Source organism: Aedes aegypti, chromosome 1, assembly GCF_002204515.2.
Source record: "Aedes aegypti strain LVP_AGWG chromosome 1, AaegL5.0 Primary Assembly, whole genome shotgun sequence".
Classification (NCBI taxonomy): domain Eukaryota; kingdom Metazoa; phylum Arthropoda; class Insecta; order Diptera; family Culicidae; genus Aedes; species Aedes aegypti.
In genome coordinates, this window is record NC_035107.1 from 66573150 (window position 1) to 66587508 (window position 14359).

A 14359-nucleotide genomic window follows, 5' to 3' on the forward strand; every position below is an offset into this window, starting at 1 on the left:
TGTGAATGAAGATACCAAAAAGTTTGTTCGCCAATTGCGAGGCTAAGTCTAACTTTTGAGATTGCAGGTCGTGCAAACGAATCGTTGAGGCTCTTTCCAGGCAGATGAACGGCAACATTTTTTGCAGCCGGGATTCCCCAGGAAGAATCTCCAGCAATACTTATTTTTCAGTTTACGATCACTTACTTGAGAATCATACAAATCAAGTAAATTATAATCATGCTCATTAACAAACTAATTTTCTTCTGGGTAGCCGTTCGAATCTTCTAATTTCGAATGGATTTACCCCAAGAAACTCCTATTCCGAAATTGTAGCAGGCAGTATCAGCCCCTTTCCTTCAAATTGTATTCCTACCGATAACCGTCCTAATTGTTTCAAACCATATGGAAAAAAATATTGGAAAATGCAAATACTTTAGTAAAATGTCTCCCTCTGAATTTGATTTTTTTACTGAACAATAGAATGAACAAATGATTGATGCAATGTTCAAAACCCCCACAATGGCTGAAGCAGTCCAAGTTGGTTCAAATTAACTAATAACATTGTTATTGGATTACGTTTTTCTAATGGATCCATATATATTTTTAAATATTTTGAATTAAAATGCTCGTTATAAAATGGTAAATAGGACGAGCTGTTTAATTATCCAACGGCTAATAACACACATTGAGCATTTATTACTGAAACCTTTTTGAAACCTGATTACAAACTCAAAAGAGATCCAAACATTTTTGTTTATCGTTATGATAGACTAGATGGAGCATGTGAATTTGCAATCATAGCATCTACTTTTTCGTCATTTGGAACCCAAGGTTTTGAAACTTTGGGTATTTCTGTTAAAACATAGCTTGGTAAATATACTATTATAGCTGGCTATTTGCCTTTTCATTCCCAATGCAGTAGGAAGATGCAAAGAACAATATATTTACACGATCTTCAACCTCGGCTCCGAAGCCCAAATTTTCATTTTAATTTCACTGGTACGGTTTATTGGAATCGAACTGTTCCCTGTTTTTGGTATACTTATACCAGCTCAACAACGTCAACATTTGAGCTCTCTCCGAGTGGTGTCACGAACACAAACGCAGAGTTGATAGTGAAAAATATCCCCTTTTGAATTTGCCGGGGACAGCTGATCTTTGTTTATGTTTTCCATTACAACTGTTGAGTAGTATTCGTGACATGTTACGTGTATTTACACGAGTGCAGAGACCACAACGGAATCGAACCGAATCTGATCCAACAATAACCACAGATGAAACGAAATAATAGGTTAGCTTGTTATGAACGAGATGGTGACGTCATTATTGTCTTCAAGCAGCGTCTTATTCCGGAATGAGATTTTCGTTCACATATGAGATTTATTTTAATATATATCGCTTGGCTCGCTTGTACCACGGATTTGTACGTATTGCCAACAAGCGAAGAGGCCGTGTTGGTCACCTGTCCCTTGGACAAGCATCCGCACGATATATGGTTTTGTACCGTTCGATCCTTTATCAAGTAGGAGCTGATGACGTAATGTTTAATTAATGAAATATTGTGATGCTTGTTTATGCACATACTATTCCGTTTGTGATTATTTGCTTATTGCTGAAAACATAAATAAAAGCACAATTCTTTTTTTTTGTGGATGTTTGGCAGATCTAATTGAGAATAATGTTTTGACATATTGAAGTCAAAAAATTCAAATTTCGAGTTATTTAGTAACATCAAGGAGACGAAATAGTGCGGTATTCAGAAATAATATATGTTGCCCCGTGACGTCATTACTCATTGAATATTTGGGCACACTAGTATATCCGAAGTAAAATGCTGACTCAATTCAACAGAATTTCCTTTAAAGTAGGTTCATTGAACACACTTTTATTATTATGTTTTAAACACCATCTTCTCCAATGGTAAGATGTTTTGTGTGAAAATCTGAAATTAATTATGACGCACGTAAGTAATCTCACACTTTCCCCCCTCTCACCTGGACCTCTTACATAATCATAACCACGGAAATAATGAAACCCCAAAAATAAGTTCTTGAAATTTGAATTTGAGTAAAACGCGTTTAGTTTTTACCCCCAGTTGGGCTGTTTTGCCTCTCTCGCAACCTCAATGTTCTCAAAAAACGAAGACACGTCGTCTCAGCGATGAATGTCCGTCAAATAAGACACATTTTGGTTTTTAAAGTTTATCTAATTTTAATTTGTTTTAACCCACTATGGAGACTTCAAACGCTAACGTTGGGTAGAAAATACTTTGTTGGTCATTTTCGATATGGACCAATGCACGAGTTTATTAAATTCACCTGTTATCATAGCCACAGCACAGCACCACTCAAACGTCAAATAGTGAGTTCGTGCTTTGGTCCATTGCCCAGCAAAAACTACCTACTGAGAGCTATATGCCAGTTTAAGTTTTGTTTTTGTAGTCCGTGTAACGTGTAACAAGTAGAGATTTTAAAAGCAATACACAATTTGTAAAATTGCAACGCAACGACTTCTTCAAATAACTCTTTGCACCTTTCGATTGATACATTCTTGTTTATACTAGGTTGACTAATATGTTGTATAATTCCATATCAATTTACTGTGTAAAATGTGTGCCTTCTACCGCTAGGTGTCGTGACTAACGACTGTTAATTTTCATCACTTTTTGACTTCAAAGATACACTTCCGTTCCGTGCATTCGAGCAAGATTTGCACGTCAAACGCAAACAGCAATATCTAGACTAACAACCGTAGCTACACGCAGAAAAGCACAAGCAGCTGTCTTTCGAGTGGCCAAATATGCTGCCACCGTACGCTTCACCATGTCGGCATCTATTCAATGCTACATATGTCCATCCGGGCATAGCGTCAGTGGGCCCTCGATCGTAACCAACAATCAAGCCATCCCTCTTCGTAAAACAGCAAAAAAATCCTTGGGTTTCCCTTCGACCGCAACCTATATCTCTAGCCCCACTGTGAAGCAGTCAGATCCAACCGTCAGAATGGACTAACACACGGGAAGCCTACCTACGAAAAACGAAACAATGCGTTAATGCTTGGACGGACCTAAAATCAATGAAAAATCAAAAACTAATCTCCAGGTTAAGAACTGATCATTCGCGGTATGCCCACAACCTAGGAGGGGCACTTTTCCACCGGGTCAGCGAGGTCTGCTGCACAAATAATTATTTCGTGGTTATTATTTTTTAATGACTCTGCGATAAACTCTGTGAAAAGTGCGAAAGCCCAAGCGAGCGAGTTCAGTTTGTGCGTTGCCGGAATGATTTTTTTTTCTCTCGGGTATTGTTTTGGGAAGCCTAAGCAAGACGGATCGTTTTCGGGTCGCCGGGAGTTTGCTTTTCGTTTCGCGCGTTTTGCTGGGCTGCTTCGAAAAGCCCAAGCAAGACGGTACGTTTCCGGGACGTCGAGAAGTTTTTCTGTTCACGCTGTGTGAGTGCGAAAATATATTCGTGTTCAGTCGAGGACGGATTACCAACTGGTGAGCTCGTTTCATGCTTATGATAACACATTTTTTAAGAACTTACTTACTTTTATGTAATATTCAAACAAACTTTTTGTGATTCGTCATTACAATTGTCGGCAGCAAGATACATATATTTTTCACTTTTTAACATTACTAAAAATATCTTTTGAATTGTGCGACATTATGAATGTTGACGTATTTAAAAAAAAAACTTCTACCTTCTACCAAAAATTTTTCATCCCGAGACAAAAATGCACAGTTATACACATATGTAATTTTAAAAACAAACTATGTATGTTTCGTCACTACAAGTGTCGGCATAATTCCTTTTTCATATAATTTAAAATATATACATATATGTTTTCTGTTTTCGCCATTATAAAAAAATCTTTCGAATGGTTCGACACTGCAGATGTTGACGTATTTTTTCAATCTTCTACCAAAAACTTCTCGAGACAAAAATACAAAACTAGCTCTAAGTATAAGTAGTATTTTTCCCCTTGTCCATGGATCGCATCACCGACCAAATGTGACTCTCAGATCTTTTTATCCCTCACTAATAAACACCCTTCCCGTGGTGATTGTTGAGATGCAGAGGTATTCTCGGTCTCTAGAAGCAACAATCATTACATTAAGGACTTGGCCGGTGCCGTTATTGATCAACAATATTAGATCTGCTAAAATTGCACTTTGAGAGTAAGCGGAAACTCCCATCCCTTATTCATTTGGATCCTAGTGCAAATCTTACCAGTTCCGATCAATCACGGAGTTGCAACCATTGACATGTACAGTCAGTCCATGCTATGCTTTAATGACTCTGCGATAAACTCTGTGAAAGCTCTAGATTTAAGCTAAAATACTTTGTAGCTGTTTTCCAGACGAGCCCTTCTGGCTCGCTCTGTCTACCCGGACTGGGGATGAACCTCCCTACGGCAGAATATCCCTAAATAAAAATATAAACTATAATTACATAGAAATAGAACTTGACGCTTCCAAATACTGTCTTGTAAGGGGAAAGTGATAAGTCTAATGCTATTTACATAATCAACTAATGAATAAAATCTGACTTAAAACATGATATGCTGATTTTCGCATTTATATGGGCCATACTGTAATCTAAGCTGAAGCATTTCACATTTTCAAAATCAAAATGAAGAACTTTTTTTTTTCAATTTTTTGAAGTTGATCAAAACGGAATAATATGTTGAAGAAATCCAAACGCGCCAAAAACAGAACATACCTGTAGCAGGGGGCTCAATGTTTTGATGGAGACGCCTGGCAGCCGTTGGACACGGACGGCACAACCTTGGAAAGGTTTATAGGCAAACTTGTCCGTGCAAACAAACACAGAGCTTTAGGCGAGCACACCGCAGCGAAATCAACCTGCGATGACCCTGATCAGAAACATTCAAATATGTTAGATTTGTGTTCTAGTGGTAATGGATTGGAATTTGTCAAATTCCAGACTGAACAGTCTGATTCCGCAAAGAAAAAAAAATCAAAGTTCTAGTCCGAATATCAGATAAATCCATGTCATAAATCCATCATTTGAATTTCCATCCAAATGAGAAATTTGATATGAGTTACGTCAGTATTCGAAACTCATTTGGAACGAAGGTTCTCCTTGAATTCAGGAAAAAATGATTCCATGCACATCATCAGAATTCATCGTATTATTTGACCTCGAGCTTGATCTCACTTCGGATGCAGAAGACACACAAAACATCATCTTGCGTTGCCTGAATATACGACCTCCAGCGGTAGTGACCTGACCAAGCCGACTGCAAATTCAAGTGAGACTGGTTTTTGTGGCCCACCTGGTGTGCCATAAATTGTTGCACTCTTGGTAGAAGTATCGTCCTTACCTACCTCACAACCCGATGGGTGTCTTTCTTTTTTTTCGGGATACCTGAGTAAGACTGTCGTGCTGTTACACAGCGCTACAAATTCAACGTTTTTTCGTGCGTCAATGATCAAACCATTTGTCTTTGAGTAAATTTGGGTTGTTGAATCTATGATTGTAAACTTGGAGCGGGTCATTTGGCATAAAGCCATTTGGAATAAAATCGTTTGGTTTTAGGTCACATGTCATAATGGTCATTTAGCATGAATTCAACTATACCCTTCTTTGAAAAGGAGTATGTTCTTGATACCACCTTGTCAAATGTCCTTTATCCCAAATGACCTCTAGCCAAACGACCTTATGCCAAATGAACCAAATCCATAGAACTCTTGTCTACTGAAGCATCTATACAGTTTTTTGCAGGATTACACTCAAACATATGATGCCGATTCAATCCAATCAACTGACTAACACCCAACAATCATCTTCTCATTGCAGGTGGCTGGCGAATGCTGCCCGGAAGCAGCGATCCCTACTGGAACGTGCGCGAGAACCTGCAAAAGGTGCAACCCAAGTACGGTGCAACGCCTTTCTTCAAGCTAGGCATCGACGTCCGGAATGCGCCGCCATTCAACTACATCATCACGGTGAGCGAAGGCGATCTCGGTTTGCCGAGCAATGAGTTCTACACCCTGGAGGAGAAACATCCGGTAAGGTCTTACTTGATTTCAGTGTGTTGTTCTTTGGAGTTGCGTTAAGGCACGGAAGTCCATTTCAGATCATTCAAGCGTACCAAACCTACCTGAAGGACATCCTGGCTCACTTGGTGGCGGCATCGACCATCCAGGCCCAAGAGTACGCCAAGATGATCTACAACTACGAACGGCGAATCGCCTTGGACGTGATGAGCGTTCTGCGCGAGGGCAATGATAACGCTACTCAACCGCAACTGCGAACTCTGCAGCAGTTGGCCAACGAAGCTCCTTCGGTTTGTATAACCCAATCTGTGTCTGTCGCAGCTTTCAACAATTTGATGCTTTCAGCTTCCAATTCTGGAAACGGCCCAGGCCATGTTCAAAAGGAAGATCACCGAGAACACTCAGGTCCTGGTGCAGAGCCCGGTGGCTTTGAAAATGATCTCCCAGATCATCACTACGACGGACAAGGAAATCCTGAACAACTTCGTTATGTGGTCGCTGATACGGCATATGGTCCCGTACATGTCCCGTAACTTCCGGCTGTCGATGCAGGAGTTCGAAAAGGTCCTATACGGAGTCCAAGCCAAGCAACCGATCTGGCATTTCTGCACCAAAGTCGTGGAACAGTGGATGCCCTACGGGTTGGAAGCGCTTCGCGAAAACCCGGATCTGATTGTACACGATCGCACCGATCGGGACTATGCTGAACAACATCCGGCGATGGACTCGTTGGATCCGTACCACACGTCCAAATTGGTCAATGAAGATCGCATCCGGTACGACGACGAGCTGGTCAAGATGATCTTTTATCACATTCGGGACGAGTACAAGTCTGCGGTGATCAACTCCAACTGGATCAACGAACATCTCACCAAGTACATCACCGACAAGCTGTCGATGATGCGAGTGCAGATCGGTATTCCGTGGGAGCTGCTGAAGAACGACAAGCAGGTCAATACGTTCTACCACGATTGGATACTGGATAATCTGTTGTTCGTTGAGAATGTCCCTGCCCATTGGGTGTTCGCAAAGAGGCGAATGGACCGAATGCTGGACAATATGACCGAGAGCGATAGGTAAGGCGATTTTTCCTCTGATTCATACAATGTAAGTCATTGCTGGAAGCCATTAGCATAGGTAGTTTTTTTATGGCCTCGTAGTGTACGGGAATTTTTAGTTAATGTACTATTTTGTGAGGTCTGCGGATACAGCGTTACATTATTGTGGTTTTATCTTCTTAACCTTCGGACTGTCGCGCTGTTGTACTTTGTACAGGGTAGTAGGGTAGATTCAGGATCTTGACATTTTAATCAGATGTTATCTTCAGCAAAGTTGTTCAGAAGCTCATGGGCTATCATTATTTTACCCAATCTCGAACTTCAAGGATTAAACAAAGAAAGCATTTGAGCTACTGAACAATTTTGCTGAAGACGTCATCTTTCTAAGTGGTCAGGCTCCTGGGATATTCGCAGAACCAATGGTGTTAGGGCCTTCCTTAGCCGAGTGGTTAAAGTCCGCGGCTACAAAGCAAAGCCATGCATTTTCAATAACATCAAAAAATATTCTACAGAAACTGAAACTCGTTTGGTTTTACGAAAATTTTTGATTTAGTAGGGTTGGAACTATTTAGACAAAATTTTATTTTAAGATTTGACCCCCTTACAAAAAGTTTACCTGGTTGAGTTTTTTCTTATTCATTCGATGGGTTTAGGTATATATCAAAAATTCTCTCCCACCGTGGAGGGAAATTTAATTATAAAGTCTTAAAAACAGCTTTTGCAATATTTGTAAGTATTACCGTCTTCTGGTTTCAAAGTGTAAAAAAAATTAAGTTCGATGGCAACTACAATTTCTTGAAAATTATTTGAAACCCCTTTGATATATTGAAGAAATTTTGTTTTGATTAATGACAACATATATTTTTTTTTGAGTTAATTATAGAGGTTTTAAACCTCGCGGTTCATTCACCTCTGTTTATTAAGGATTAAATCTTATCAGATAAATTACATTTTTTGATAAATTTTAACAATTTTGATTCGTTTTCTTTTGTATTGCTTAGAATTATTTGCAAGTTGTTACTTAGACCAAGCTCATCCCTAACTAAATCAAATTTCCTACAACTGATCAGTATGTGCTCAACCGTAAGATTAGTATTACAGACATCGCAAATTGGAGAAAAGGTGTTGTCAAACAAATGCTTTTTGGTCATTTTCGTGTGCCCTATACGAAGTCTTGTTAGAGTTTTTTGTTCTAATCGGTTCTCTCTGTCGATCCATTTCTCGATTGTTGGTTTGCAGCGTTGCAAGAATGTAACTGAATTGTTAGCCCACTCTTCTTGAAATTCAGCATGAAGTTGATGTTTAATCCATTGGATGGCATCGGCAGCAGGTATGGACCGATATAGGAGTCTACTTGAGCGACCCCTCTCAGCAGCATTATCAGCCTGTTCGTTTCCTGTGATGCCAGAATGGCCAGGTATCCAGCATGCCACCAGATTTTTATCAGCTGCTACATATTCGAATTCCTGGATGAAAGGATGGGTAGATTTCCCTTTTTCGATGGCGGACAAGCAACTGGCAGAATCTGACAAGATAACGGTAGGTGTTCTGGGGGCAGCTCGTGCTGCAAAAAGAAGTCCTGCAGCTTCAGCTGTGAATATGCTACATTGAGGAAGCAGACTTCTTTCAACATAAATATTTTGTCCTATTACTCCTACACCAACCTCGTTAGATGTTTTCGAGCCGTCTGTGAAGATTTTTGTATGTTTAGCGTATTGTGCGTCCATGCGGTTCGATGTTAACATCCTAGCAATTCCAGGATTCTGTCCTTTCTTAAACTCTCTTTTGATAGACCAGTCGACTCGAATTCGGGGAAAATTCCATGGACGGCGTCCAACTCGTCGTAGTTTAGTAATACACGGAGTATTATGTTCTATTAGTTGATTCAATATGCGATCTACGGTTTCATGGAAGTACGGATAGTTTTTGTTGGTTTTTTCGATGATTTTACAATATTTGCGTACCAACAATTCTGCAAGACGTAGGTCGAATGGGAGTTCACCTGCCTCGGTGGCCAGACTAAGGGTTGGTGAGGTTCGAAGAGCACCTGAAGAGATTCTTAATAGTTCGTTGTAGATTGGTCGTAACAGCGCCGTGATTCCATCTCCAAACAATTCTACACCATAGGTGAGTTTTGATATGCACACTGCATTGGAGATTTTCCAAAGTGTCGATCTGCTAGCCTTAGGCGATAAAGCTCTGATGAAGTTTACTTTATTACGTAATGCTTGTTTAGTTTTAGCGGCATGCGTGGAAAATTGTCCTCTACGATTGATCCAGACTCCAAGGAAGCGAGCAGAATTAACCTCCGGAATAGCTTCACCATCTACAACTATTGCTGGCAGCGACCTTGATCCGCTATGACTTGCTCTCTGACACACATGTAAGAGGCAGGATTTGGTAGCCGAGAGTGAAAAATTCACTTGCTTAGCCCAAGTGTTAACTGCGCTAACTGCATTTGCCAAGTGGTGACGTACTGTTGAGATTTGTTGAAGATGCGACCAAAACTATATCATCAGCATAAACTAGAATTCGAACATTCTTGGGTACTGCTTCAAATACGGAATTCATTGCTAGCAAAAACAGCGTTACAGCAAGAACCTAACCCTGAGGAACGCCATTGTCTTGGGGTTTTTGGGTTGATAGTGAACTCCCATAGCAAACACGAAAAAGTCGATCTTTCAGAAAATTGGAAATACAAGATTTCATGCAGTTTCCAACACTCAAACGGTTCACCTGTTGCAAGATATGTGGACGCCAAGTTTGGTCGTAGGCCTTCCTGATATCTAATAAAGCGAATTCGAGGTGATTTTTCGATTGTTTGGCATTTTCAAGGATTTCTTTTAGATCGGAAAAATATGATGAGGTTCCACGACCAGATCGAAAAGCATGTTGGTTTGGGTAGAGAATATTGTGTTTTTCCAGGAAGGTGATCAGCCGATGATTTATCATACGTTCATAGATTTTTCCTATGCAACTAAGGAGGGTGATAGGTCGATAATTTTCGATGGTATTTTGGGTGGTACCAGGTTTTGGAACAGGAACTACTATCCCTTCCTTCCATTGTTGTGGAAACTTTCCCTCAGCCCAAAGGCGGTTGAAACATTTCAGCATAGCATATTTGCTGGAAATTGGTAAATGACGTATCATCGGATATCCGATGTTATCTTTACCGGTGGAATATCCTTTAGCGGAGTCTATAGCTCGTAAGAGTTCGTCTAGTGAGAACTCTTTATCTAACTCTGAATTCGATTCAGTGGAAGATATCAGCATAGTTTCTCCGTTGCTTGCGCTAGCTGAGATTGCGGGAGTTGTAGATGCTTGTTGGAAATAGTTGGCATAACGTTCAGCAATTATAGGAGGATCTTGTACGAACGCCCCATCAATGACGAGCCCTTTAACCCCTTTTTTCCTTTTACCATTAAGTCTATTGAAATTGTTCCACAAAACATCGGATGTGGTGCGTGGATTGAAACTACTGCAGAAATTAGTCCAGGATTCCTGTTTTGCTTGGACTATTGATTTTCTGGCGGCAGCGCGACTGGCCTGGAACGATTTCCGTATGCTTTCATACCTGGGATCCGATGGTGCAGTTCGTTTCATTTTTCGTAGTGCCTTACGGCGAGCCTTGACCACTTTCTGTACTTCGTCGGTCCACCAAATTTCAGTTTTTCCAATAGATTTTCCTGACGTTCTAGGAATGGAAGCTTCAGCTGATTTTATGATAGCGTTGTTGAGTTCGTCGATGGAAATGTCTTTATTCGGCTGCAGTACGTCGAGTAAGCTGTTTTCAAACGTAGGCCAGTTTGCATTTTTGTACAACCACCTTCTACGGTGTTGTTCTGTGGGGTGCCTTTCTTGTGAATATACTCGAATGGGAAAATGGTCGCTTCCGTGCGTATCTTTGGCAATTGTCCAGGAGAGTCTACTTGCGATGCTATTAGAAACAATTGTTAACTCGATACTGGATGTACTTTCGTGAGAGGAGCTAATGAAGGTGGGTTCACCATTGTTGAGAGAGACCATGTTGTTATCGACGATCCAACTTAAGAGTTTTAGTCCTCTACTTGACGATTTGATACTACCCCAAGCTTCATGGGCAGCATTAAAGTCTCCACCGATGATATATACGCATACAGGAATTGAACAATTAACTTTTATAAAGTTGTGGGGTACCTCGGAAAGTATTCCGAGACCAGCTGCACCAGCGCCTTGGGAGTAATGTCTATTGACGGAATTCCAGGTGTATTTTTTCCGAAGGGCGTTGTTTACGTTTTTAGTCATCATCTCTTGTAGGCTTACGACTATAGGAGGGTTGTCTAGCAAAAGATGGCACAATTCGGTGTGGTTACACCACAAACCACGGATGTTCCACTGGAAGAACAGCATCCTTTTCTCTGGCTAGTGGCTGCATGCACTGCGCGTTTCACTTAGGCTTTCGTCGTCGAGGGATGAATTATTGGGATATTCCAGTCCGTTGACTCTTGGTTGAGCTGTATTGTTGAAAGATTGGATGTGGGTTGACAGGTCATAAGGCACTATTGAATTGATACTTGCCGGTAGGGTTTGGTGGTCCACGTCGACTGCCGCCGGAGGCTCATCGGGTTGAACCGGAACATCTCCGGTCAGGGTCGACGTGGGAGGCCTCGCACTTGGCGATTCATAACATCCGAATATTTGGGTCTTGCTGGTGGATGGTATAACGCTGATGTTTCGGAAATGGTCGTATGCAGTACTGTTGATTTTCGCAGAGTGTGGTAGAACTTTTAGAGTGTTAATCTTCATGGTCGAACTGAGAGCTTGGTGTTCAACAGGCTGGATAGAAACGTCTTGGATCACCTTGCTTTGCAGTCTCGCTTCCTCTTCATGAAGTGAAGAGAATGCTACACTTTAATCATCTTCGAACCGCTTCAATGATAGCTTGTGTGTTGCTGGCATGGGATGAAGTCGTAGTTCGTGAGAGCAGTCGGGGAAAGTTTTGCGGTCGATCTCGAAATGGTTCATTCCGTTAGGTTTTGGTTGAGCTGTATTGTTGAAAGATTGGATGTGGTCTGACTGGTCATAAGAAACTATTGTAGTGATACTTGCCGGTAGGGTTTGGTGGTCCACGTCGACTGCCGCCGGAGGCTCATCGGGTTGAACCGGAACATCTCCGGTCAGGGTCGACGTGGGAGGCCTTGCACTTGGCGATTCATAATATCCGAATATTTGGGTCTTGCTGGTGGAAGGTATAACGCTGATGTGCCGGAACTGGTCGTATGCCGTACTGTTGATTTTCGCAGAGTGTGCTAGATCCTTTGGATTGTTGTACTTCACGGCCGGACTGAAAGCTTGGTGTTCAACAGGTTGGAGAAAGACGTCCTGGATCACCTTGCTTTGCAGTCTCGCTTCCTCTTCCGGAAGTGAAGAGAGTACTACACTTTCCTCATCTTCAAACCGCTTCAATGATTGCTTGCCTGTTGCTGGCGTGGGATGAAGTCGTAGTTCGTGAGAGTAATTCGGGAAGGTTATGCTCTTGTCCATTATCGTTGCGGGGTCAGAAAAATCGGTAGTCAGAGTATTTCTTTGTGTCTTTCGAGGCATTATTCGTCGATGTCGATAGGTTTGTTGCTTGTACTCGACGGTACTGAGATTCGTTTACCCTTATGTTTGTCGGTATCAGTTGGAGAAATGTCGTAATGCCTTTTTCCACTTCTGCTCCGGGTTTGGACGTCGTAGGAAGGTCTAATACTGCAGCGGCTACCAGGAGGTTTTCCAGGTGGAACAGTGGATTCTTTATCTTTGCGGGATAAGCGGTTTGGCTTCAACAAACTAGATTGCGAGGAGGCAGGCGTTACTACCGGGGAATCCATTGCAGACTGTAGAGTTGCATGTTGTTCATCTTGAGTAGCGGAGGGCAGATCTTTGGGTTTTGGTTTCAGAATTTTCTTCAACGACTCAATTTCCTTGACGAGAGTGGCGACTTGTTGTTGCAATGATGCGATAAGTTGGTCTTTCATCGCCAACTCCTGTTGAATTTGATCCTGAACAACATTTTTGAAACCTTCTGTCCTTGATTCAAGGCTGCAAATACGCTTAGCTTCTGCGTGTGAGATGCGACGATCGATTTTCAATCTGATTATTTTTTCCTCTTCCTTAAATTTTGGGCAATCGCGAGATGACACCGAATGTCCACCCTTGCAGTGTAAACACTTTGGATCATTTTCGCACTGTTCTCCATCTAGAATGTCGTGAGATGTTGAGCACCGTAGACAGATTCCTGTTTGTTGACAGAACTTCCGTGAGTGGCCATAGTGACCGCAGTGAAAACACATCATAGGAGATGGATAGTACTGTCGGAGTGGAATTCGGAGTAGACCGAAGTAGACATATTCCGGCAGTATAGTACCACTGATCGATAGGACTAGTAGCGGAGTATTTATGAGCTTCCCGTTAATTCGTTTCTTAATCCGGCGTACTGTGTGGACTCCTTGCGATTCCAGTTCTTTTTGGATTTTTTCTTCGTCAACGTTGATAGTGTCGGGTTCGAAAACTACTCCCTGCACAGTGTTGAGGGTGGGGTGGGCAATAATTTCGATATCGGAACCATCTGATAATTTGGTAATTTTCGTGAGCTTTTCGGCAATGTTTCTAGAGCTGGTCCGGAGTAAATACCGAGAACCCTTTCCTTCTCGGGTCGTCTCAATTGAACTAGCTTCCTTCACACCAATTACTTGTCGGATAGATGCGCCAACGACGAAAGGATTTGGCAGAGTTGCGTTTTGATTTCGTTCATTTTCACTAACGTTCGATTTATCTAGCTTACGGCGCAGAACAAACACCATAACTTGACCAATATCGTCTGATCCGAGCATCCATTGAGGCACATTGCTCCTACTGTGCTGTTCGAATATGCCACCCCGAGGGGCGGTTGCGCTACTGGCCATAAGGCCGTAGCTAGCTGGCGACTAACACTTAATAGCTTTCAGTTTAACGACACTGCACTTGAACGAAATAGATCCTAATGTGGATACAACCTATCACTCGGATTTTTATTGCGTTGTTGTCTATAGCGAATGTGAGACGGTGTAGGTACTTCGACAATGGCGACTCTAGTCGCGTGATATTAACACAATGTTTTTAATGTTATTTCACTATGTTGAGGCCAAAAATCACATAAACTTCACTTCTCCGGCATGTGATTTGTTGGTTTCACTTAAATAAAGTATAACGATGAGTTTGTAGCTTATAACAGCAGAATTAGCAAAAATATAAACGGGAGCAATCCGCGCGTGCTCTTATACGAATGTATCCC

General features: G+C 41.6%; 1 protein-coding gene across 2 annotated transcripts in view; it reads left to right on the forward strand.

Annotated features, from left to right (window-relative positions):
• The window catches only part of LOC23687616 (protein gone early), a 406061-nt gene that overhangs the window by 383975 nt on the left and 7727 nt on the right, over positions 1-14359 (forward strand). For both annotated transcript variants that reach the window (XM_021838631.1, XM_021838627.1), the window contains 3 exons: positions 5808-6019; positions 6088-6297; positions 6353-7083. In XM_021838631.1, coding sequence (XP_021694323.1) covers positions 5808-6019; positions 6088-6297; positions 6353-7083 — 1153 coding nt within the window. The remainder of the gene's footprint in view (positions 1-5807; positions 6020-6087; positions 6298-6352; positions 7084-14359) is intronic.